The 27,064-nt window shown below is 40.7% G+C and overlaps 1 protein-coding gene across 12 annotated transcripts in view; it reads left to right on the top strand.

The window, feature by feature from the left end:
* Positions 1 to 27,064, top strand: part of ABI1 (abl interactor 1) — a 78,157-nt gene that overhangs the window by 17,001 nt on the left and 34,092 nt on the right. For all 12 annotated transcript variants that reach the window (XM_039572235.1, XM_039572250.1, XM_039572187.1 and 9 more), the window contains exon 2: positions 5,784 to 5,951. In XM_039572235.1, coding sequence (XP_039428169.1) covers positions 5,784 to 5,951 — 168 coding nt within the window. The remainder of the gene's footprint in view (positions 1 to 5,783; positions 5,952 to 27,064) is intronic.

The raw sequence follows: 27,064 nt of genomic DNA on the forward strand, positions 1-27,064 counted from the left end.
TACGGATAGTGATCTGCATATGTTGAAGAAAGACCATAGATGAAGTGTACTGGTGACCCTCTACAGCCTTGTCTGTGCTGCTATGGGAGGGTGCCTTTCGTCCTAGTATGCTGGAAGAAGGTTCAGTTTGAACTTGTGAGCTAACTCTCCTGATGGCTTACTTCACTTTCCAGTGGGGGAATTGAGGTGCTGATCAGTGTGGAACTCTGTAATTTGTAGGCAGGTAAATTCCAAGCCAATGTAGGTCTGTGGATATTGGGATGCACTCAGCACATCATCCCCTTGAAGTAAACGCGTTGCCTAGCCTAATGCATTGCAGAGAGAATTTCTTCAATGGGATTGCTGTGTGGCACAAGCACAGTAGACCTGTTGCAGGAGACAACTGACACACCTGATCAATGCTCTGTTTTTACCTGTATAGCATACGTAATGTAAGCAATCCCTTTTTGTAAATTTTGAAACCTTAGTTTCCCATGCCACTTTGGAATGTTATGTATCCCTTAATGCTATCTCTGTGATGATAGAAACCCTGAATGCTCCCTTCTGGGTACCTGCTACTAATAACCACTGTCTGTGTAGATCTACTTGGATGGCTTCCAAGTAGGTAGTTGGCTCCTGAAAGTTCTTCAGAATATAGAAACTTGTGGCACTTGCTGCTGTGACTTGCCAGTGTGACTCTCTTCTTCCATTTATAACTGATACTCTGATGTAATAACCATCAGTAACAGCCAGAAAGTCTACCATGGTGCAGTGTGTTCAAAAAGCAGTCTGACAAGCTCTGGAAAATGGGTGAGGGAGAACCTGTATCTGTGGGGTACCCACTTATTTCAGTGTGTAACTCCTCAGTTATTTACAGTGATCTCAGGACATGATATTCAACATAAACTGTTTTTACCTCTGGAGCCAAAAGTCTAATCTAGTGTATATGGCATATTTAAACCTTTTAAAAACACATTACTGCAGCTTGGATGTGGAATACTTGGTCTAAGAACATGTATTGTGAGTAGTTTGGAGATGTCCAAGCCTTTTGCAATTAGCAGTCAGAAGTAACAAATAAACCCTCAAGACCAGCTTTGCATTGTTAAAAACCTTATCAGATCAGTGAAGCAGCAACTTCAGACTCATATATCTGAAGTTCCACATAGTGTTACAAGCTCTTGCTTTAGGGAGGTTTGCTCCTGTTTTCTGAGTGGGGAAACCACTTTTCAGAAATCCATTCCTTCTGCTTTGGAATGTCCCCAGCTAGTTCTCAGGCAGGTTAAAGTACTGATGTCTAGAAATCTCCAAGCCACTTCCAGAATGTACATCTTCACCATTCTATAAAAGTATTTCCTATTGACTTGAAAAATGAGATGCTGTGGGTTGTAGTTAACATAAGATAAAAATTTTACTGGGTGGTTTGATATGGATCTCTGAGCTAAAATGGCAAGACCTTAGTGACGGAAACAGGAGTTGGAAACCTCAACTGTAGTGTTTGTGTTATCAGAAAGCATGCATTCTGTAAATATCAAAGATTGACACATGATGAGATGGACAAAAGAGAACTAATGGATGTGTTGATGACTTTTGCATGGTTGCATTATGTGAATGCTGATGGACGATAGAGATTGAATTCCTGTGGCAACTGATTGTAGTAATCCTAATTTTCTCTTTAATCAATTAATGATAGGTGGAATTCTTTTTCAAAAAGACTGAAATGTAAAACTGAACAATTATCTTGTGTTTACTTGTGAAGCAAACACAAATGTACTGCAGCGTTGTATTTGTTAAAGCTGCATGAGCAGTGACAGCAAAGGCAAATAGAACTGAGTGTAAAGCTGTTCTATAGCTTGATTGTGGAGTGTGATTAAGCCCAGCAACAGAACTCCAAGCACCTGAACAGGTATTGGGCTCTGAATACTTAAGAGCTCTGTTTAACTTGCTGATTATTGGGCTGCTTTAGGGCAGTTCTCTATTAGTATATCCTGGATGAGTTTTTCTGAACTTGAATTTGCACATATTCCAACAGCTGAAGATGAAAAATGTGGAGCAACCCATGCCACATACTAAGGATGCATTTTGATTTGTTTTTGCTATGCCAGCCAGCTTTGGTGTGATCTGATGAGCTACTCTCTGACCTTTCTCAAATGGAACCAGTTGTTCTGGTGGGGAATTTATCTTACAGGGAGTTTTAAGCACAGTGAATGGAACTGAAGTTGAGAGAGGGAGAAGAAAGGTTGGACAACAGGTACTGAGGGTGTGGACTGGTGTGTTTGCAGTAGAAGTTTGACTTCTGAAGATGATTTGCAGTGTGAGCTGATGAGATTTGTGGAGGGAGCCTGTACATGCAGTTGTGTGCTGTATGAACTGTGGAAGATGGTGGGAATTAGCTGAGAGAGAGAGATGGGAGGGCAGATGGCTTGAACAATGCACACACAATGTTGCGGGGTTGTGCCTGTGTGGGTGGCAGTTTGGAGAGGGGAAAAAAATGTGACTTGTAAAGATCAGCTGTAGAGTGATGGACAGGTTCCTCATCATTTGACCTTGACATGTCACTGAACTGAAGACTCAGTAATTAAACTTCTACTTTCTTTTTATTGTGTCAGTTGCTTGGGTGCAGAACCAGTTTTGGCTTTACTATAGTATTTATGTAAACTTTCCAAGCAAGCTTTATAATACAAGTTGCATTAGACAAAAATACATGGTATGCAGTGTGGACTGCCATGTAGTTTAAACTGTCTCTTTATGTACCCCATTAAATTATATAAGAGGTTTTCTTTTTTAATTTTTTAGTGTTAAAGCAATTATGTGAAAGCAATTTCAAACAGCAATTTTGTCATAGTAACAAGACTGTTAAAGGTGAACTGGGGCTTACAGTGGGAAACTAAAGGTGGGAGCTTACAGGAGGGAAACTTCAAAAGCTGCAATGTTCTGTAAAGAATATCCACTTTGCTACTGAAGGACATCAAATTTAGTTTCTATCAAGGACAACTGGAAAAAAACCAGTTTCTTTGAAGCTTTTAATATGAGATGGCAAAGTAATTCTGAACTGTTAGGAAAGAAGGCAGGTGGCAGTCTTTGTAATGTGTTGTCTTAAAATTGAGTAGTTAACTAGTGATTATGTATTACGTTGAATGTAAACATGTGCATTATCTTCTATGCTGCTTTCAGTTTTTGCTTAAAAAGAGATGTGAAAGTAACAGTTGAAGAACATTGGAACTCCCGGCTCCCTCCTGTTTCTGTCACACAGTTCTTGGCTTCTCCCTCTACCCTCCCGCCTTTGCTGTCTGTGAAGCTTTTAGCTTGTATCTTGTGGATGCCAGCAGTTCTCAATAAAATACTGCAAAAGACTGTATGTCAAGTTAGTTCTAATCTAAACTGTTATCTGCAAACTGAAATTGCCTGAATTATCTGCAAGGCTTGAAAATGTTCCTAATCTAGTTCTTACAGGACATGAAATGCATTCCACATCTCACCTATGTTCATTTAATCCTGCTGCCGAACTAGTAATTTGAGCAAATAACTAAAACATTTGGTGCTTAGGCAAATGAGAACAAGGCATTTAATCAATGAATCATTATAGATGAAAAGAAACTTGTTATACACTGAAGTTTTCTCATTTGACAGCACTCAGTAATGGAGTGCTGTGACTTTGTCACCTCTTAGTGTTTAGCCTAACAGTATTTAATTGAAACTTTGCAATATGAAAACTGCTTGAGTAAAGGCTACAGATCTACACCTGAGTTTATATGAAGTTACACTAATCTTGATTGCTGCTTTCTTGGTTATGTCTGGTTCAGTAAACCTTTTATTTCAGACACCACTGAAGCTGCTACCTGCATTTTTACCATTTCCCGCAGTGGCAGAAGTTTGTGTATAAATTATCAGTTGTTTTCTTTAGGCTGTAGATCAGTAGGACAGTGTTTTTGAAGACACTGCTAGTGGTGGTTTGAAGTTTAAAATGCCTCTTTGGAAAGCCAGAGTGCTTTCGGAAATGGGTTTCTTGAACCTCTAGTAGTTGTTTTGCAGGTTCTGTTTTCTAAAGAAGCAAAGTGACTTTTACTAATTTTTTCTTACAGCTACATGTGTCAATACTTTTTTTAGATGAAAGGTAGCTTTGCTTGCATTTGGAAATACTAAAAAATGGGGGTTTACGTAGTGTATCTTTAGTACATGCAATAGCTGTTCTGCCTTTTGGCAACAGATTACACTGAATCATTCTTGCTGCTTCACATTTTAGAAGCATCTGTATATGAATTCCATTTGAAGGATGGCATTAACCAAGTGTCAAGTGTCACTAATAAGTGTCAAACATGACTCGGAATGTTAGTCATGAATATGAACAAAATTCCTGGACTGGAGCAATTCACCCATGTTTAAAAAATATATAATCAAAATGTAGCATAGCATTATATGTTGCAGTATTTAGGTCATGATGAAACTTTTATAATGTATATGAACAGCTTGCCTTCTGGTTTTCCTCTTAAAAACAAGAGACAGGATTTAAAAATGAATGAGTGTATGGAAAGTGGAAAACATAGGGCTCAGTTGAATGCTAATGGAATGTCTTTGTTTCCTTGCTTTGTGCTTAACATTGTAACTCTTGCATACAATGTGTGTAGTGTTATTCAAAGAAATCAACAATAAAAATAGAAGTCTAGTTGGAAGGGGCTATTACTATGAACCTTTTCTTTTGGTTGCTGAGATCTACTGTTTATTCCACAGATACATAAAATTGGGAAGAAACTATAGTAGCACTGAGTCATTGTGTATTGCAAACTCTTCCTTATGCAGTGCATCTCTATTGCAAATGGAAGAAAAGGAAATTCTGGATAGCTGCAGTTTGCAAGTTGGGTAACAGATGAAGTACATGGCCTCCACTGCCAGCTCCTAAGGTGTGATACAGGGAGTACTTCAAAATGGGTTCTGTCTGTGTGTTTTCATGGTAGAGGTGGTGTTGGTATCTCCCATCCTGCCAGAGAGGAGGGACTTACTTGGGCCATGCAACTCAAGTAATGTAAACAGTTCCTGATCTTGGACAGTAACCTGCCCTCTGACTTGGGAACCATGCCTCAGGACAGATTGAGGACTTTACCTTAACAAGGTGTGATTTCAAGTTATCCTTTCCCTATATTTTTACCCTTCAGGGGGAAGCATATGTTCCTTTCTGATACCTCAAAATACGTGTGTCTTCTCAGTCAATGATGAACTTTCTCAGCTGTCAAGGATAATCTATTAACCTTTTGTGTGAGGAGGGGTAATTTCACAAGTACTTCTGCATACAGGAGGCCTCTGTGCATGCCGTCCTGATGCTCTACTCTCCCTTCTCGTGGTTTGTAAGAGGAGAAGCCAGCATAGCTGGAGGGTTGGCTTTGTAGATGGCATGTGGAATAGGGGACACCCCACTGTGAGAAAATATTTTTCTGTCTTGATTAGCCTGGGCTGCATGACCTCGTAAGAGATGGCAAAAGGAGCATTTCAGTGTTTGTGGGGCTTTTTGAGAAATGAGGTATTGGACAGGCTTTAGAAACTTGACTCCAACAAATCACAGTAGTGTTATTTTTCCTACTGAATGAATTGTTTCTTGGCATGTAAATTTATTATCGTTAAGTATTTTTCAAATACTTTATCTCCTCCGTCTGATTGAGAATTTTTAAAATCTTATGCAGATCAAGTACTTTGGCTGCTCAATCAGACCTTCTTGATTACAGATTCTTCCAGACACAGGTTGTATCTTTTGTTCCTGTCCTTTTCCCCCATCTTTTCATGGCCTAAAGCAGATGTCTTGTTCTTTTGCTTTACAGGCTCCAGATAAAAGGAAAGCATTAGAAGAGACCAAAGCCTACACAACTCAGTCTCTAGCCAGTGTTGCTTATCAGATCAATGCACTGGCCAACAATGTATTACAACTTCTGGACATCCAAGCGTCCCAGCTACGGAGGATGGAGTCCTCCATCAACCATATCTCTCAGGTAATCTCTTTTTTTTTTAATAGAGGATTGACAGTGTTGGAGGAGGCATTATTGTGTCTCTTATTATTGAGTTGGATAGTTTGACTTCTTTATTGTGATAGAAAATGGTAAGGCTTTTTTCTTTCTAATATTTATGAAACATGCTTTGTGATTAAGGTCATGACTAAAATAAAATAGTTCCTGTATCAAGAATGCTGGAATTATGTTTGATTTAAAGCAGGAACTAATTACTAAGATTTCAAGATCTGAAGCTGCAGTTGAGGGAGGGGTAGATAGAAGGGTTTTGTTTCTGAAGGAAATGCAGTTCGAAGTGCCATATGGGAGGTGGTATTTTATTTAACACAAGCAGTGAGTTCATTTGTTTTCATAGCCTTGCAGGATATAGTTCATGTGCTGTGTGGAAGGGGAGAGGGGTTCACATGCTGCCACTACCTGTTCAAGGCAAATTCCTTCCCAGCTGAGGCAGTTGAATGAGTGAGCTGACCTGACTTGTACTGTGACTGCAGTATTATTGGAGTTGCTGCAGTGAGGACGTGGAAATAGATGGCAGCCTGTATTTCCTTGGCTGAAGCTTCACCCTGGCTGCCTGCTTCTGGGGGGGGGAAGCATTGCTGCTGCTGCCTGCCTTGTACCTGATCATTGGCCTGATTGTATGCTAACTCAGCCAAAAATGTCTGTTGTGTTTCATCTGGAAGTGGCTTGTTGCATAACCAGGTGTGTGCCATATTAGTGGCAGTGAAGGCAGGGAGAGGACTCAGTTATTTCACCCTTACATTGCTGTTCTGAAATGGGCTTGAGGGGGTTATTGAAAGCCTGGTATCCACCCTGTCATGCTCTTACTGAAATTCAGTTGGATCTTCACTGGACTGTGTCCTATGTCTCTCTGAGATGTTTCGTAAACAAATAGCAGAGGATGCAACTTAAAACATTCTTCAGTGCAGCCAGTGAATTTAAAACCTTAGTTGGTCAACCAGCATCCTGTTGGTGATACACCTTAGACCAAATACTTGAAAGAAAATGCTTCTTATGGTCTCTGCTGTTTCCCTCCCCAGCCCTGCTAACCTCTTACTGTTTTTTTAGAGTTGTGGTTTCTAAACATCTTTCTGTGAAATGGCAACAACAGTGGTTTTATCGAAAGCATGTCAGCAGGGAGAAGATTCCAGCGCATATGGAAGGGCCTTCGTAGTAACAAACCTATCAAAAAGGCATGTGAGATTAACATGTGCTGAGAACTAAACAGTGTTAAAAGCTGTGTGAAGTATTTTAAAAGTACTTGCCACTGAAACAGGAAAGTAGGAGGAAACGAAATGGCTGTAGATAAGTTTTTTGTTCTGTTAAGTATTCAGAGATGCTGGGTTTATGACTATGTCAAGAAATGACTGGATAAAGGACTGAATCTATAGACTTTCCCAAACATTGCCCTCTTATACTGAGCACATCTTTTCTTAAATGTTTGAGAGTTGCAGTGTGTGTGTGAAGCAATTATTGTTAAATTCTCATTGGCCCACTAATATGACTAGCCATGTAAAAAGCCAGAATGTTTGATACTCGCATAAAAGGTGTTAACCGTCTGTACTATTTGCTGCTTGGATTGAAGGCACTATGCTGAAAGCTATTGGAGTCACCTGATACATGGACTGTTTGCTAAAGACCGTGAACAATCAGGGCTTTGTAAAGCTTTTGAGGAGTGTTTAGCAAGGTCACTTGCTTGTAGTTTCTGTCCTGGTTGGTCTTGCCTGAAACTAATCCTTGCTTATAAATGAACCTCTGCAGACTAATTTTGTAGAATTAAACTGGATACAGATAATGAACACATATCAGCTCAGCTATTTGCTTTGAAGTGTTTCTGCTCAAATGCTTCAATTGCCTTTCTTGAATCGGCTGTGCAATTGCTGCGATAGACTGTTTTTAAATGCTTTGGGATCTCCCGAGTGTCCTTCCCTGTGCCTTTATCAATTGTGAATGTTTTCATGTTACTAAAGCATGGGGATGAACAAATTCTCAAAATGGCATTCTTTTCCATGAAAGAAGTATTGCCTAGAAACACAGATCTGGGGCATTGCCAGTCAATTACTCGATTCTGGGTTTTGCAAAAAAGAGCAGCTATCTGTGAAATAAGGTACAATTTGATAGTTCTTCTAAGGAAGAAAATCCTGTGGCTCTTCTCTCCACAGACCGTTTCTGTTCCCATACTGTTTTTCAGTTGACTATTCATGTTCTCCAGAATGATTCTAAGCTAAATCCCTGGATAACTAAGCCTGATTAGTAGCCTCTCCATATTTTTCCTAGCTGTGTATCTTCTTCACTGGAAAAAGCACTCATTAAAAGTTAGGTGATGGACTAGTGTGTTATATTGTTACTGGAGCCTAATTTTATGAATAGAAATTGTGCTTGGTTTTGTAGGAAAAAAATTATTTGGCTTTGGTATGTTGTTGAGCACAAACACAGAGGCTTCACATGAGTAATCGCAGTGGGGTGAGGGAGCACTTTGCTGAGCACACGGAGGTAGTGAACAGCTCCGGGAATGGCTTTCACATGGCAGCCAGAACAAAAACCTGCCCAGCTGCATCTGTATTTTCTGCAGTTACAGTTGGCTTTCAGCTGTAATGTGTGGCTCTGGAGTGACCTGCCATGTGATCATTTACTAAACCCAATACAGGGGGGCTGTACACACAGAGCTCAGCTCTTTGGTTTAAATCCTTCATATTGACTTGGAGCATTGCCAAGCTGGCTTGACCTTTCCAAGCCGTTCTGATACGGCAGAGCAGAGACTTTGTCACTCTTCTGGAGAAGTTTGAAAACCCTTCTGGTATAAGGGATCCTACTTACCCCGTTAGGCAAGATTTGGGGCGGAAAAGATATTAAGTGTATACTTAGCACCAACACAAGCATCAGGACTTCACTAATGGCATTAATTTAACAAAATTAATGCCATTAAATTCTTCCTACAAGAAGGGCTGAATGCAGGATCCAGGGATCTACAAGCCTGTCGGCCTGACCTAGGTGCCAGGGAAGGTCATGGAACACATCATCTTGAGTGCTGTCATGTGACACATGAAACCAGGGGATCAAGCCTAGCCAGGATGGATTTGTGAAAGGCAAGTCCTGCTTGACCAACCTGATCCCCTTCCATGACAAGGAGACCCACTTAGTGGATGAGAGAGAGGCTGCGGATGTGTCTACCTGGACCTTAGTAAAGCCTTTGACACCATTTCCCATGGCATCTCCTGGAGAAACTGGCTGCCCATGGCTTGGACCGGTGTGCTCTTGGCTGGGTAGAAAACTGTCAAGATGGCCGGGCCCAGGGAGTGTTGGTGAATGGAATGACATCCAGCTGGTCACTGGTCACCAGTGGTGTTCCCCCGGGCTTGGTATTGGGGCCAGTCCTGTTTAGGATCTTTATCAATGATATGGATGAGGGGATTAAGGGCACCCTCAGTCAGTTTGCAGAGATGGCAAGTGGGGTGGGAGTATTGATCTGCTGGAGGGCAGGAAGGCTCTGCAGGGGGATCTGGACAGGCTAGATGGATTGGAAGAGGCCAGAGGTCTGAGGTTCAACAGGACAAAGTGCCAGGCGCTGCAGTTGGGCTACAATAACCCCATGTAGCATTCCAGGCTTGGAGAAGTATCTGGAAAGCTGCCAGCAGGAAAGGACCTGGGGGTGTTGGTCAACAGAAGCTGAACCTGACCCACCATGTGCCCAGGTAGCCAGACCACCAGTGCCATCCTGGCCTGTGTCAGAAACAGTGTGGCCAGCAGGACTGGGGAAGAGATTGTCCCCCTGTAGTCAGCACTGTTTCTTGGTTTTGTAGTCAGCTCTTCCTCTCCTTTTCTTGGAAATGACACTTGACTTAAACGTGTACTTTAAGATAAATTTTTTTGCTGCTTCATTTCCACAAAGTTGAAGAGAATGAAGATGAGACAGCTAGAGATTTCTCAGAGGGGAGAGGTTGACAGGGACATCCTTGTTTACTGTGTCAAAACTGAAAACTGAAAAATCAGATCAGTTCTCATGTTTGTCAGAGACACAGCACTGGGTGTAGCAACTATTCCTTTTTTTTCCCCCTCTACATTAACAGTTTTTAAATAGCTCAGTATTTAAATCCAAGCATGAAGAAAGCAGTAGTCTCCTTTTTAAGAAATGATAATTTTCACCAGGAAACACTGCCCCCCTTAAACATTCAGTATGAAGGTTTTCTTTTGCATCTGGAGCTCTCCTCTAATGCGAAATAGGGACTATTGCAAAATAGTGTGTTCTGAAAACAACATTCTCAGCAAAGAAAAAGAGATACATGTGCATTTTTCGTTACCATTTAAAGTTATAAGCTAGCTTTTAGAACTAAAAAAAATAATTTAAAAATTCCCCAGAATTAGTTCAGAAGAATCTTGCCTGTTATCATCCATGTCTAATTAATTGCATGTGTAATTCAAGTGCCATATGCAAGCAGAAAGCCAAATGCCATGTGTTGCTATGGCGTGGTTGTGTAGGTAAAGTCCAAGCAACAGCGCAGATATGCAGATGTCTTTCTGCAGATGTAGGCTTTCTGAATCTCACAGCTGTAGCCTGTGTTCAATCACGCACAGACAATCCCAAATATGAAGGCTTTTCCATTGGGTTAGCTACCAGTCAGGACTGATGTGGATTAGGTTTCAGAGAAGCCCTGCTGAACATGTTCTGGGACTGTAAGGGGTGAACTCCTAAGTAGCAAGTTGGTGTTTGACAGGGAAGAAGAGTACAAGAGCTGTTAGATGCTCAGCCCATCTCTGATGTTTGAAGAGGCAAAAGGCAGCACAGGTACAGTGGGGACTCTTTATGACTGAGTTTTTGTGGGAAGGAGCTTTCGGAGTGTGTGTTTACTTTGGATTAATGTGATACTGCGTTTAGGGATTGTGGTTCATGATCACAACACAGTTTAATTTCGTGTTTGAAAGCCAAGAATTAGAAAGAGGGTAGAAAATGTGACAAATCTGCTGATGAATGTGGGTGGTCATGCCTAGAAACGAACAATTATGTGAAGAGTACTTCAGTACAGCTATGGATGGAAGCAAAAGACCTTTCCAGATCCTCTTAATGGTGACTGTGCTTCCAAAGTACAGCTGTCCAGGTACTTCTACTCTGAAGTTGCCTCTTTAAAAAGAAGTAAATGCTTAGTACATGGGAGTCTTATTGAATCAGCAAAAACATTGGGAAACTGGGCAAGGTGCAAGGTCCTACACCCTATGGTAGGGCCCAAAGTGCATTTGTATGCACTGAGAGGTGACTGTGTGAGTAGCCATGGGCTGGAAAGAAGCTGGTGTGCTGAGCATGAGCCAGCACCACAAGGCTTTCTGAATAAGTGAAGCAGTCTGGTGGGGCTGCCTTGGGAAGATTGTGGCTGGCAGATAAAAGGCAGTGATGCAATTTCAATTGGAGTGCTGGGTCTGTGGTGGTCTTTTTTTTTTTTTGGTCACCTCTGCCTTGTTCGAGAGTCATTTAGGGCAACTGGAGATAGTCCAGCAGAGAGAGGGATGCAGAGATGATCGGTGCATGGAGCATGCAGCCTACAAGGAGAGGTTGAAGGAGTTGTGCTTGTTTGGTCTGACAAAGCAAAGCAGTGATGCTATGGTAGCCTGCTAGTATTTAAGTCTGTTTCTGTCTCTGCAGTTAGTCTTTGGCTTGGTAGTGACAGTGTAATGTTAAAACAGCTAGCCACAAGCTGCAGCTTGGCGGATTAGTACATGGAGTTGGGAAAAGCCGTTTTATTTTGGAGTGTTTTGCACCACTGGATCTCTGCCATGACTCTTTTTGGTCTTACATTTCAGTAGCTGGATGTATCCTAAAAGCTGACTTTGTATCCTTGAAAGGCGCATCATAAGTTATAGGAACTAATTGGTGAGGGGGGGAGATAATTACAAAGTCAGGGGAGAAACTGCCATCACATATCTACAAATCTTGTAAGCTCCACTTCCATCCAAACTTTCCTTTCCACACATCCAAAAGTGTGTGGAGAGACCAAAAGTATCAGTAGGAACTAGTGCATCATGTGATGTTGTATATGTTAGAAAAATAATGTCTTCTGTCTGGTTCTCTTGGATTGCCCTTGCCTGTCAGCAGCCACAACTACTCTAAATATGGCAAGAAACTTGCACCTTTTGTTCAGATTAACCTTGCCTTGGGTGATGTTCCCTCTCCTAATAAAGTGCTGACAGTTATCTCTGTGGCCTTTGCTTCAAATCCTGTTCTTCCTGTTCTCTTCCTGATAGAGGCCAAGGCTCCAAGAAGTTGTACTATGTGTGCTCTGTTTATGTCTGCTTATGAAAATTGTTGTCAACTTTGTGCATATCAGCTTCTACATGATATATATAAATTGCTCAGAAAGTAGTATAATGTGTAAGAGTTGCCTTGTCAGCCATTCAGTAATTTCCTTCATGTCCACAAATGAATACACATAGGATGTCTGTAATTCCTGTGCAGTTCAGCTGATGCAGTCAAAAAAAAAAAAAACCCAGCACATTACCAACAAAAAAATCAAAGCACTCCCCCCATCCATGATACTTAGATTATGTACACCTATGAGAGAGCAACCACAGTGTCAGCCTTTCTGTGATGGGGGAAGAGCAATTGCTTTGCTGAAGAAGAAACTGAACCAGAAACTCTTGTTTCACACTTTCCCCCCACCCTCCACTGTGGAATGCAAGGTTTTGAACATATTTTTGGGGCATAGGGAAAGTTGCTAACTTCAATAGCTATTGACTGTCATTAATTCCTTCATATGCTTATTCCCATTCCACCATCTGCTAGAAGGACAGTCTGAATGCATACTTTTCAATGTGTTTTAGACCATTAAAGCCTTATTTCTGCTCAATTATTTGGCTGTAAGCTGTAGATACCTCATTAAATACTAAATTAAGAGGCCTGATGCAGCCTCTTGTTTTCTGAAATCAAAGCCAAAAATCCCAGCACTGTGAACACGACTCTGAAAGGCCTTTTTGACAATTTTATGTAACAAAGGAGTCATCAGTGTTTGTGCAGTCTTTTTAATGAAAACTCTCATATCTGGAAGATATACTGCATAGATAAAATGCGTCACTATAACCTGATGTAAAGTCACATATTGGAGTTTCCAAGGAGTCTTGTTTTTATTTTTTCTTCAGATGCATCTGATTAGCTTGCTGCCTGAAATTGATTTTCCTTCTATTTCAAGTCTTAGTAAACCAGCAGTCTTCACATGTGAATAGTTCCTGGTTTACACTGAATTAAAGTTTTATCTCTGTCGATGCTTTTATTGAATAAATGCAGTGTACGAGGTGATAAGAGCATTGTGCCTAATAAAACAGCAGGTAACCAGCTACCAAAGCGTTTAGTCAGTTGCTGTACCTGTGCCATCCAGTGCAGCTATTTGGGATGTTGGTTTTTGCAGTAGCTGGGTAGTGGTGTGCTTGAGCTGACTCTTTTTGGGGAAATGGAGGGGAAAAACAAGTACAAGAAACTTACTGTGGAGCAGATGAGTGCAGCATTCATTGTACAGCATCATTGAAGCTTCCACTCAAGCACGAGAACATGTCCTGCTGGGTACTTGTGGTTGGACTTCTTGTGCCATTCAAATAGGAATTGCTTAGTGCTTTCTGCTGGCTGATTTTACTGGGGGCACATAAGTGCTCAGTTAACTTTGATCTGCAGGTGGAAAACCAAGTAATGATTCCCATGAGTGTTTATAAGCCAGTAATAACACTACCACTTTTTATGCTGCTGCTGGTTTGACTTTATTCTCTTTATTAGGAGCCTTTTGGGACCCATTGATATCTGTTATGCATGTCTTGTAAAAGTCCCCTTACATGTCATATATATGCAGAAAACACTTTATTAGTCCATGGGAGGTCTGTGAATGACTTGGTAGCTGCTCTTCTAAAGCTGGGACAACTTCTGTTGTTTTACTGTAACTTTGAAAAAGTGTGTATGAAGTGTGAAAATCTATCCAACTATGCTAATCTTACTAAACACTTGTTATGTGGCTCCTGAGCCCTGGTGGGTACCCTTTCCCTTCCCTAATATCATCTGGGATGGTATCATCTCTGCATCACTAGGGCAGTCCTCACAGATCACAAAGTAAAGTTTCCCTTCACTGTACAGGAAAAAAATGTGAAATTGTGTTGGGTGATATAATTTACAGCTGAAGACCTAAATAGGTTACGCTGAACATTATTAATTTGGGACAGCTTACCCTGGTGGAGATTATTATTGATTCTTCACTGACCCTGCTGCTAGTGCCATCACAGAGAGGGTGTTGTGCCGGTAGTGGAAATAAAACTGTAAATTTGTTTGTTTAAAACCTATACTGTAGGTAGGGTTTTTATTTTTTGAGAAAACTCAGAATGTGTTTTGAACTAGCACATTTTGAGTGACAACTAGGTAAGGCCATCATTTGCTATTTCAGTCATTCCCATTTGGAATGTTGACTGTGCATGTTGAAGTAACTGTCATAAAAGTATGTGTGCCTCTTTCTCAATTCCAAAAAATAGATTACTAAAGCTGTGATTTGCCTCTCTAATAAAAAATTCTGGTTCCAACAAATAGTTATATTATTTAATAATTTTGTCTAATATTGTGCATAATTCTATCTTATGGGCATAAAAATGTAAGCAATATGTGACCACAGAATCACAGGTCTTGTATGTGGTTTGTTTCCTCTTTGAGAATCTGCTGAGTAGCTACGAGTTTTTAATGAATGTGTCCTTGTATGAGTGCTAATGTTTAGTAGTTTTGTGGCTTAACCTGTTCATGCCTGAAAGCATTTGCTTCTTGCCCTCGCACATTGTCCTAGGATGATTATTTACAATGGGTCCAATGGTACGATTCAGTGTGGTCTCACACCAAGACTGAAGCACGGCTTGCTATTTCTCTAACTGGCTTCTCTGTCCTTGCTTGCAAGAGAGAAATAATGTCAACCTGATCTTGTCATACTATCTCAAATTCCTCTGTGTGGCAAGAGCAGGAGCAACAAGGGTATGATTAAAAGCTATTAGGCTTCTAAATATAGAGTAAAAGCAAGTAGGATGGGGTCCTTAGAGTTGAAAGGGGTCATGATGAAAATAATAAAACATATCATTGCTTCAGGAAAAGTCAGTTGGGCCATCATTTGAAAATATAAAACCAAGGAAATTGAATAATAACTGGAAGGATTGATTTGAACGTAGGAAATTCTGCTTCCTTGTTGAACTCAGTGTCTTAGAAGATTTTTTTTTTTAATTTTAAGTTAATATTTTTGAACTGTGTTCAAAACTAGGCTGTATAAGGTTGCAAGATAAGCCTTCAAACCACAAATCAACCTTTATCTGATTGGAAAGGAGATAAACGTCGTCTTTGGGAAGCTGATCCTTCTTTGTCCATTTATAGGATTTTCTTACGTGTGTTGTCAAGTCAAGTGTTGAGCAAGATGCAGTAATGGCCAGATGTACTACAGGACTAAAAACGATGAGTTCTACTGTGAATAAGGCTTGTCTCCTAAGCTAGGCTGAAAAAGGTGTTAATAGAAGTTTTTTTGAGCAATGTACATATTTTTTGCTCTTTAGTAGTTCATAGGTAGTGAGTGGTAAGCTAATAACATGCCAGCTTGTGTGGACTAGCAAATTGTTTATTCCTGTAAATGGTTCTTGAATTTCTTATAATTAAAACTTAGATTAAAAAAAAAGAAAGAAACTTAGCTTGAAATTATGCAGTTGACCTGCATGTGTGTCTTGGCAAATTATGGCATCTCAGAGTGGAAGAATGGTAGAAATATTATGTTATTTCAGTACTTCATCTTAGGGCACTTTTTGCCTGCTGTGGTGATGAGTGAGATGCTGAAGTAATTGAGGACAATCTCCATTTGGGAAATGTAGAAACCTCCAAGTTGCGACAGAAGTGTTCTAACCTCATGTAATTATGAGTCATTAAGGTAAAGAAAGAAGTCCAGTCAAAAGGCCTGAAACAAATTGGATTTTCTCAACTATCTAATCTCTTACCTGTGTTGCTGTATTTTGATTTAGTTTCCTCATACACTCTAAATCTCATGTGAAGAGACAGCACTGATAGGGTTGTATCACCTGTAAGCTGATAGGAGCCAGGTCATCCTTTATTTTATTAGTTCCATTCTACATACTGAGGATGGCCAGCTTACCGCTTATCCCTGGTTTAGCCTCATCCTGATGGGTAATTAAGCATATTTGGTTTTGTGTTGTGGATGGTGTTCAGACCTGTAGATGTGTCTGCTAGTGCCTTATTTTGATAGTAGCATGACAGCTGGCCACAGAAGTGCTGCATCTATTACCATTTTGAAGTGCCCATGATGTAGTGGTAGCGTTTTATGGTACTCTGGCATCCGAGTGCTAAAACTGGAGGAGAGAATTTCTGGCGGTGTTCGTGGTGCTTTGGTTAAAATAACAAGTTTTTCCCCTTTTCTGAGCTCAGGCTGTGGCATGTTAATAAATAACAAAAAGCTCAGGAAGTGGGGGATGGTTTCCATAAGCCCTCACTGAGCAAAATTCAAATTCAATCACTGGGGATTTTGCTGCTTTAAGCAGCGAATTCCTCCTGCAGTGCAGTGTGCCCCTAGGCTGGCATCAAGAGTATCAAGCTTCAGTCCCAGTTAGCTTGCTTCCTACATCTAGACCTCCAGACATGTGAGCAAAAGGAGAGTGAAGGGATCATGACTCCAAGTTACTGGCATCTTATTTTCAGCTCAACAACTTCAAGATTGCATTTCCTTTGGCTGCATTAATATGTAGTCCTTCAGTCAATACAGAAATTTCTTCAGAGGTACTATCTATTAGAGCTGGCAGAATTACTTGGACTACATATATCTAACATTTTTTAAAAAATTATTTGAAAAACTTTTAAAATACTGGTTTTTATGTGAAATGTTTGCCTAGAAGACGTTTGAGAGAATGCTGCTGACTAGTCATTACTGGATAATGATAGGTCACCTACTTTGAGAATATTGAAAAGCATCATCTAAGCAGTAGAAACTGATTTAAGAAAATGTGGAATGAATTTTTCCAAATGCATTTTTAGAAAGCAGAGGTTCTGCAAACAATTATGTGACTTAAGCAAACATCCTGGGAAAACAGATTGTGAGCAGTCTGCAGATCTTACTTGGATAACTTTCCTGTGTACTCTTCCCCTCCTGCCCATTTGCCAAGATTCCTTAGTCGTGGTAGTTCTTAAAACGAATGCGTAGTTGTTGTTTATATTATATGGTATACTTCTGGGAGTAAACGCACTCTGTATTGCTGAATGGATATACACAGTTTAAATCCAAGAAGTGCATTGACCTCCCCAGACTTTACCAAACCAGTGGGAGGAGGTAGTCTACAGAAGTTTGCACAGCTGTCTTTTTTGTAGCCTGTTAAACTGTGTTGTGATGCACCCCTTCATCTCTTGGGGAACTCAGCAGCACCTCTCTCCCTGATTGAGGTAACAGCATATCACTCCCCACCACTTTCAATATTGATCACCACCACTTTCCTGTGTACTCAGGTTTCTTGCAGGTGTTCAGTGACTCTTCAGTGTGTGTTTAGCTGTCCAGCACTGCACAGGTCAGTGTCCAGTCATGCACATGTCCATGGTGGTTGTTACTGTGGAGTGTTAGAGCTGCCTCTTGAAACTCTGTGGTGCTGTTCAGAGGCTTATAACCCACCATGGTGTTTGGAGCACCCTCATCATGGCACCAGTCTGCCCTCCCTCAGTTAGCTTTAAACACTTCATTGGTCAGTATTTGTGTAGTGCATGTATAACTTCTGCCTAAGGTGGTAGTAAGAGATGGCCAGTCTTCTTTTTCCTGCCATTCTCTTGTGACAGACTGTGTTTTGTTCTCTGCCCCCTAGTCCTCTCCAATGGCTAATGCTCTGCTTCTCCCCAAGTGGCTAAAATCATATTTAATCATTGTGCTAATAACTGCACAGTGGAAATAGCCAATTTCTGAGCACATGATCAGTCTAATGAATTGACTGTAGCAATAGTAGGATAATACATTCAGCAGCAGGGACATAGTAGTGTGCCTGTGTCTCTGTGCCTATGCACGAGAGTTCTCTTCAAGACTTGTACTGTCTTTTAATCTGCCATCGGGCTGCAGTGTTTGTGTTCAGGTGGCCTTCTACAGGATGGAGTCAAGATCTTAGTTTTGGGTGTGTGCATGTACAAGCCTGAGATGTGGTCCTGGTGGAGGGGCTGAATGATGGCATAGATTCTTCTTGGGCCAGGCTCCCTCTGCCAGTGTGCCCTGCCTTAGTCAGAAGTAGTTTTGGCTGGATAAGGTTGTGGCTCAGTACGGGCTAGGTGCTGCTGGGACTTCTGAGGCCATCTGGATGTTACCAACAGATGTAACTGCAGTATTTCATATCAGTTGCGGCCAAGAGTTGGGAGACTAAGGGAAATCCATTTACAGAAAAAATGTGCAACTTCCTGTTTGAGTTGTGTGTGGAAATAAAAATGGCAATGGAGAATTAAGAGCAGCCTTAGCAATTCCCCCTCTGCCTTGGCCCTTCCTTCTACCCTGTTAAACTGGTAAACGTCATACATGCTTGTGATTTGCTTGTGATTTGCTTGTCTGTCTTCTGGTTTTGCTTAATATATCCCAAATTGCAAGAAGTCTGTATGACTCAGTCCAAAATAGTAGCACAGTCTTAGGAAACATGTGAGGGATTTTTTGTCAACTCTCCTTTTTTGCCTGAGTATCTTAATAGGCATCTACATGTGATGCTGTGGAAACTCAGTTTTTAGAAGAAGTTTGAGCTGAGGGAAGTTCATGATGCTTCTAAGCTTGTCCTCTGTTGATGTACCTTCTTGCTGAAGGGATTTTGAGAAAGGACAGGCTGCATCAGAAGACTGAACCATTTTGTTCTATATTTGTCTTTGAAAACAAAAGTGAGGAACTTGGCAGATCCTAGTTGTTTCAGTATTCAAGGGACATGGAAGAACTCTTTGCTACAGTAATAAGCAGGAGGTAGTAGAATGGGTAGTAAGTGAACTGTAGAGTGGAATATGTGTACTGAACACTTTTAGATTGGAATCTATAGTGGCTGAGGGTTCTTCCTGCCACCCTATTTTACTGATGGGCAGTGGGGACAAGAGGAAAGAGTTGCCATTGGTGGTTATCACTCCATTGGAGTAGCACCTCATAGTGTTGCAACGAAGTAGTGTGCTATAGCAGCTTGTCTACTTTTTTATTAAAAAAATCTTTTAGAAGTCCAGACCTTCGGTAGTTCTTTTCTGAACGAAGTGGAATATTCAACCCTTGAACACTTAGGAACTGAGAAATAGACATTTCATGTAGGGTAGGCTGTGTTTGTGGCACTAATCCAAGAGGGTTTGTGGTGTAGATAGTGTGGCCTTCAGCCACATGATGGCTGTTTAATTAATACTCATGAGCTACTCCTGGTGCAGTGCTGACCTAGCTGAAAACCAGCACATCTCCCAATAGCTTGTATCACTGCCATCAAATGACATATGATCAAAGAGGGATAGAAGTAACATTGGGTGATTTGTAATCAAACTATGTCTGCAGGTGGCTAAAGGATACCCATCATCATTCCAGCATATGTTGTCCTTGTTTTATGTGTGAGGGAAACAGTCTCTCCTAGAACTACCAGCCTTAGACATCTCATAGGCCCTGAATTCATGTGGAGAAGGGGAGTGCTTGGGAGAGGCATTTCTGTGTGTTTGTGTATTATGTGTGTATATGTGGGTTTTGTTTTTTTTTTTGGTTGGTTTTAGGTCATTTGGTGGTTGGGATTTTTTTGTTTTAAGAAAAGTGTGTGTCTGAAAATTAATTCAGACCACTTTCAAGTAAATACATGTGATAAATGAGAATAGCTTTTATGTGTGAGTTTTGTTATTCTTTAGCATAATAATTATTTTGAAATATACAATAAATCCATTGTCTCATCCATGTAACATAACTTTAATTATTGGAAAATATTTTATGTTTACTATTGGAGCTGATTAACTAAAGCACTGAAGAGGTGATAAGGTAATAGTAGCTTACTTTCTCTTGGCATGGATTCTGTTCTGTGCTCTTCCCAATTTGGCTTGCCAGCTTACAACTAAATGTGAAGTACTGGGCTTTGGGGTTTTTGTTTTTTTTTTTGGTTTTTTTGTTTTGTTTTGTTCAGGCATAAGCATTCTGACTTGTCATTGTTACAGCTTTATCAGCACCTTACCTCAGTCAAACTTTCAGAAAATTCAGACTTGTTCTCTTGAGTTTATTTTTCATAGGCTTTTTTTAGATGGTTTCCTTTTCAGCCACCTGCAGTGCTCTTTGCAATTGCACATGTTCATCTCCTATGAAGTTGCTTTTTTTGGCACACAGAATGCTTTTCGTTTGACATACAGTTTTGTTCTGCTCCCATGGTGGTTCTTTAGTGAGTCCAAACTACTGAAGAAGCCGTTTAATTTTTCCTTTCTGTTGTGCTTTCCTACAGTCAAAAAATCTATTTAGGTTTCTATGTTTTGTTTCATTCTAGACAAGTGCATTGCTTCCAGTATGGAAAAGAGGGACTCAGTCAGCTACTTTAAAAGGTTGGAACTCTTACATGGAAGCTTGCATAAGCATATTTAGTTTCTTTTTCTTTGTCTTCTGAATTGACTTACTCATGCATATCTTCAGGAATACCCAGAAAAAAAAAATTTGAAGTAACTAAAATCTAATTTCACAGGCTGAAATACACTCATGCATACAGCTAGAATTTTGACTTTGCATAATCAAAAGCATTTATCTGCTTTTTAGAGCTGAATACAAATGTAACACGACTGCACATCCCAAATGTTGTTCTGTCAAAAATCCATCAGATTGTACTGTTGAAACTCTTCTCTTTTGAAGTGTCTTCCACTTTAAAGACTGGTTTTAATCAGCAACTGGTGTTAGTTAAACATTGAAATGTCTGTTCAGTTCACTGTGTAGAACACTAGAGGAGAGGGAATGTACCGTGGTAGTTCTCTTTTATTGGAATCCTGTCTTGGTGAAGGGAAGGTGGTGGGTTGGAGGAAGGGCTGAGTAGAAGAACTGATATTGAGAAAGGTGTTTGTCGTACAGTGTGAAACTAAAGTTGCCAGTCATTTTGCCATGTGCTGTAGTTCTGATCTGGTGCAGAGCTGGGTTCGTACTTCCTGTCATGCAGTGCTTGTGAAAGGGTGGGGTGTGGGGTTCAGCCACAGCTGAATCTCCTGCTAATACTGGAAACTATATTCTAGAGTGATCAGGGATTTTGTGTCAGAGCAGGGAATAAAACTATGGAAGCTATTTCTCTCCCTTCCCCCACTCCTGACACTGGATGCTGAAAAGACATGGACTTGTTTCTTCTCTGTATCTTCCCACAGAGATCTACATTAGTGATGCATTTTTTCTACCTGTTTATTATACTCAAGCTCTTGAAGAAGGTATTGAACTAGCAGTTGCATTTGAAAGAAAAAATAGTTATCTAGAACACAAAAATTTGTTGTACTCCATATAAACATGTCTCACAGGTTATTGGAGGGCTCGTGCTTTTTTTTTTAAATGAATAATGTTCATAATGCACTTCTTATTGCAGTGTTTGTACATTTAGTTTGCTCAAGTGGTTAAAATTGGCAGTAGGTTTTGCCAAAGCACAGGAAGTATGATCTGTAACTCACTTGTGCATTTTCATTAGCAATTAAAAACATCAGTGTAAGGTGTTTGACAGAGAAATCTGGGCAATCTGTCACTGTGTTGCTGTGCTCAGAGCAGGTAGCTGTGGCAGTGCTGCCTGTACCTGTGCCCACCTATATTCTGTCTATTCCTGGTGCTGCTACAGGTGCACAGCTCCAAGCCCAAGCAGCAAAGCTCCTTGCTTGGCATAGCACAGGAAGTCTGGCGGAGCCAGGAATAGAACTTCAATCTGCTGTTTTCCAGGCTCTTGCTTTTAGCCACAGACCCATCCCACCTCTTCACTCACTGACATCCTGGCAGACAGCCGCCTTCTGCGTGCAGGGCCAGCTGCTTCTGCAGCGCTGTCTGACCTCCATACTCCAGATGTTTGAAGTTCCATTTCCCCCATGCTTATGTGAACTTTAGCAAAGTGCTTCTGGCATTTCACCAATGCAGTGGGGAGGAGGGAGGACTGTTGCCTTGACTGTTTTCTTTCCATAACAAGGGCCTCTCTAGAGCTGCTAAAATCTCTTCCTCTGTAGGACTTAAACTCCATTTGCCTTCAGTTGCCATCTGCCAGTCTTACTTCCCACATTGCTCTCCCTGTTCCCAGAGATACTCTGTGGACCTCCCCTCCTTATGCTCTGTGTTGACATCAACTTCCTTTCAGTCGGGGAAAGTGGGGAGCAGGGGTGAGGCTGTGATGAGACTTCCTTTTGTCTCTCCAAAGATGTTTTTCATGCATAGACCCTAATTCTGTGAGGTGGCATTTCACAGGTGAGACCTACTGGCTTTTGTCAGCTGCCCCATTTTGTCTGATCAGCCTCTTGCATGAAAGTGCTTGAAGGAGCCATTTAAGAGAATAATGTGAGAAGCTTCTTTCCTCCAGTGCTGTCTGAGGGATGAATATGAATCCTCCATAGCAGTCCTCCCATTTCCACTTGGCACCAGGAAGGAAAAATCAGGCATGAACCCAAGTCTGGCTCTTGGACGAGTGGGCTGGTTTCTTTGCTCTGATTCTTGTCCTAGAATGTCATGTACCCGCTCCCAGCCCCTCTGGTCTGTCCTTGCCTCGTGTCCCCTTTCTGCTCAGCTTCTCCAGCAGAATGCGTGACTAGATTTGACAAGAGGGTACTCTGAAAAGCATCTATAGAAATAATCCTTTAGCTGAGCAGGCCTCTCTTTTTCCTGTGCAATTGTGTAGGTGTATGTGTCACTCCACAAGTTGTGTTTTGGAAATTGGGGTCCAGCTGGGGTCCAATTCTTAGTGAATCCTAGTCTTCCCTTTGGAAGAAAGGTTAAAGGTGAGGCTATTTGTCTATGGCTAGTAATCTTTAAGCCTATTTCTCTAGCTTTTGTTTTCAGTTTCTTGATTTTAATGAGGCTTTTTTCTTTTATAAACACTTGCAAGCACATGTTCTGTCAGTCAGGAATAATTTTTTTTGTTAAGTATGTCTTGAAATGAATACAGTTTAAACTTGCTGTGAAACTGTGTGCATTATGGTTTTACATTCTGTGCTTCTGAATTCTAAAAACATACAGGAAGCAAACAGTTCTGAGTAAATGGGATGTCTATGGTATACTTCATTCCCTGACCATTTATCCCCTCCAACTGTCCTGATATCCCAGGAAAAAAAAAAAACCTCTATGTGAACATTGCTGAAATGTGGTTTGCTTTACGCTGATGGCAATTGCTAGGAGAATCTGAGAAAAACTGCTGGTGTATATAAAGAAAGATTTAAATTCTAAATCAGGGGCTAGCTCCATAGGATTAAACTGACATATAATCTGTGTTCAGACATAATTGAAGAAACAGTGATAAACTGTCAAAATAAGGCCCACAATCAACACTTTTTAAACCCTCCTCTCCATTGGATGATATTAGTAAAATGCATTGTTAGCATTATGATTTTATTTTTAATATATATTTACATTTTATGCATAGAAATGTATTTTGTAAGTGTACATTTACATATGAGTTGCTTCTGAAAGTGGGACTTAGTACTTGTCTCATTATTTTTCTTTTGATCTCCCTAGTGCCTTCCCCCCCTCTTCTGGTGACAAACATTTTATATGGACTGTGAAAGCTGCTGTATGTATCTGTGTTGATGGCCTTAGTTCATTGTGTTAATCTGTAAAAGCTCTTGAATGTGAGCCCTCTGTGCAGGAAAAGGAAGGTGACAGATTACATGAGATATGGCTTATCTGGCTCCTCTAGCCTTTTACCTTAAGAGGCCTGGATTTACCAGGACTTAGGAAGATGAAGCGTTCTGGAGAGCCTGTCCTGCTATTGTCACTTGTCTGTATACTGAAGAGAATGTGTGAGAAACTTCTATCTATAAATCTACCAGAAAACATTGCTGGGTTTCCAGCTCTGGAAATACAACTCTTAAACCTATTTCAGTTGCCTCCTACATTGCCAGCATCACAGAGCAAACACACAAGGTGAAACTCGAATGTCCAAATGCTTCAGAGTGATAGGAAACCTTATTTTCATGTTGCAGGTTCAAAAGGCATGGCAGGATATTCTGAGGATTCTCAAATGACTTTAGACAGTGGTATTCGGTCAGCTATTAGCCTTAGTGAAAATTGGATTGAAGGATTGTTTATGTGAAATAAAAGTGTCTTGAAATCCTTATATTCTTAAAGGAATTTGGGGAACTGAAAAAAGACATCTCCCTTTTTCTTTTCCTCTAGTAACTGTTCCTTGTTGCTAGTACTGGGTTTCTTCTGTGGATTGACTGATAAATTGACTGTGCTTTAGCAGACTTGATTCTGGTTACTGTCCAAGAGGCTGAAAATGTCTTGAAATCATCTCTTGAAGAGGGGAATAGTAAGAAAGGCCTTTCCCTTTTTTGTTGTGAAAGATAACCAATAGAAAGCTTCTAGTATGGTACCTTCTTATGAAATTCGTTCAAAGCTAACTAGGGACTTGAATTTCACACAATTGATGGCTAACTGGGCGTGATAAAAGATTGCATCAGTCTTCTACCTTAGAGACAGGATTGACTCCACCAGTCCCTGATAATAGGGCAGTACTTCAGTGGAAGTTTCTTTCAGCTTTTTTATATGCTTCTCATACGTTGCTTAACTGAACCGGATGTCTGTGCTGAAGAACTGGGAAGAGGCAAATGCTCAACCAAACTGGCCAGAGTTGGTATGGTCACAGCTGGTGTATTCAAACAGTTTCTACTCTATGGAATTGACAGTTATGATTCCCAACACCAGTACAGCCTCATACTTTGGAGGAGATCCCCATGGAATAAGTGTGTGTGCACAGTGATAAACAAGGGTCACCGATGCCAGTTGCGCTGATGCTCTGCTCTCTGTGTCTCCCCTGAGGCCAGGCCTATGAGGCCAGACCTGCTTAGTGCTTGGACTCTCCTGGACTAGAGATGGAAGTAAACTATTTTATTTCTGTAGGTAAATTTCTTGAGTTTCTTGAACAGTATCTTGGTGGCAATCAGACAATATGTAATATATGTGATAGTTTCAAGTCAAATACTCGAGTTACTAGCACTTCCATCAAGAGTTAGTAAAATATGTAATTTGTAACATTGTGTAGACCTCTGATTGTCCATGATGTCATAAAACCCCAAACTACTCACTTGTGTTTTTCATGTCTGATGTGCCTTGAACCTATAATTGATCTTTTCTGTAGAATATTTATTTGCAGTTTAAATATATTCACATTTCCCTGTGTTGAACTTTCTTTACAAAATAACAGCATTAAATGGTGCTTCCACTGAAGAAGTTAGCTGTCTGACCGAGCTAATTAAAGCTGGGGAATTCATTGTTCTTTTTGTAGGTCACACTGACTTCTTTGCAGGTGGCCTGTGCAATGTGCATTGTCCAGGTCTCTTCAGCTGTGTTACTCAACCACAACTCATTTATTTAAAAGGTCTTAGTAAATATGCTTTGTTTCTGGAAGTAGCAGTGGAATGAATTTGTATTTCTAAAAGAGAACAGGTTGATATTAGTCTCACCAGTTTATTTTCATTTCAGGGAGGCTTACTGTATAAATTATATAGCAAGACAATGAAATCCATTGTTTTGGAGAATGACAGTAAGGGTTTCATATTAAAGCTGGGTTTATTGCAAAGAGTGAAGGTTTGGGTTGTTTTTATTTATTAAGGGATGCCAAAAGCACCTTAGTGTTTGTTTCTAAAGTTACATTTCCTTTGGTTAACACTACACTTTATAGTCTGGGTGGTGAACTTGTAGCACAAAATATTTGTTTATGTTATAAAGTTTTTAACATTTAACTATATATATTTTACTGCCATGTATGACCAATTAAATCTGAAGCTGCAACTGATTTTTTTGTGAGCAGTAGAACAGATACTACCTTTCATATTGAAATGTGAAGAAGTAAACTTGGAATCCAGACAGTTGTACCACAGGTAGAGGAAAGAAACTAAACTTCCTCTGCCTCCCTCATTGTCCCGTGCATTGCATGGTTATATTGACGAGATTCAGTCTGAAACCTGTGCCTTTGCCCAGTGTTTTGTGTCACATCAGGAGCAGTTTCTGTTGAAAGAAGGTTCTATATTTGATGAATTGCTGTGATGTGATACGTCAAATCTAGTGTTCCAATTGACTTGTCTCTGACTAGAGGTCTTAGGGTTTTTTTTTCCTAAGCAATTCTTCTATCTTACACTGCCAGCAGTGTCCTTTGGTTAAGAGGATCTCACTGTTCAGGTATAGAATGGATGAAATACTGTTCTTTCCATTAACTTGGAATTCAATAATGCAGTGTTTATCATAAAATCATTTAAAGTTAGAAGGGACCGATAAGGATCATCGAGTCCAACTCCCTAAAGCTCGACCATATGACTTAGTGTCATCGAGATGCTGCTTGAGCTCTGACTGGGTTGAGACCCTGACCACTTCCCTGGAAAGCCTGTTCCATTGACCATCCACTCTCTGTGAAGAACATTTTCCTAATGTCCAGTCTGAACTTCCCCTGACATGGCTTCATTCCATTTCCTCATATCCTATTGCTGCTCACCAGAAGAGAGGTCAGCGCCTTCCCTGTGCGCTGCCCCCCATGAAGAAGTTGTCGGCTGTGATGAGGGTACCCCTTAACCTTCACTTTTCCAGGCTGAAGAAACAAAGCCACTTGTATGGCTTTCCCTTGAAACCTTTCACCATCTTGGTCACCCACCTCTGGACATGCTCTGATAGTTTGTCCTTCTTGCATTGAGGTGCCCCAAAGTGCACACAGGACTTCAGGTGTGGAGCAGATTCCTTTGGGGAAGTACAGCACCAAGTTTGTGCAGAACAGGTTGCTGAGGCCCAGGATATGTAATTACAGCAAGTGCAGAAGGAAGATGGGGGTGGGAAGCGGTAGTGGGTCATGCTGCTTGCATGACTGATATGTCTTATGTCTGGGTTTTGTTTGTATAAAGTAATTGTAATCTATTCTGCTGACATTTAGGTATGTACAGCACTGATGCCCTGTAATCAGGGCTCTACTTGCCTGAAATAAAG

The sequence above is a fragment of the Corvus cornix genome, chromosome 2 (assembly GCF_000738735.6).
Source record: "Corvus cornix cornix isolate S_Up_H32 chromosome 2, ASM73873v5, whole genome shotgun sequence".
NCBI lineage: Eukaryota > Metazoa > Chordata > Aves > Passeriformes > Corvidae > Corvus > Corvus cornix.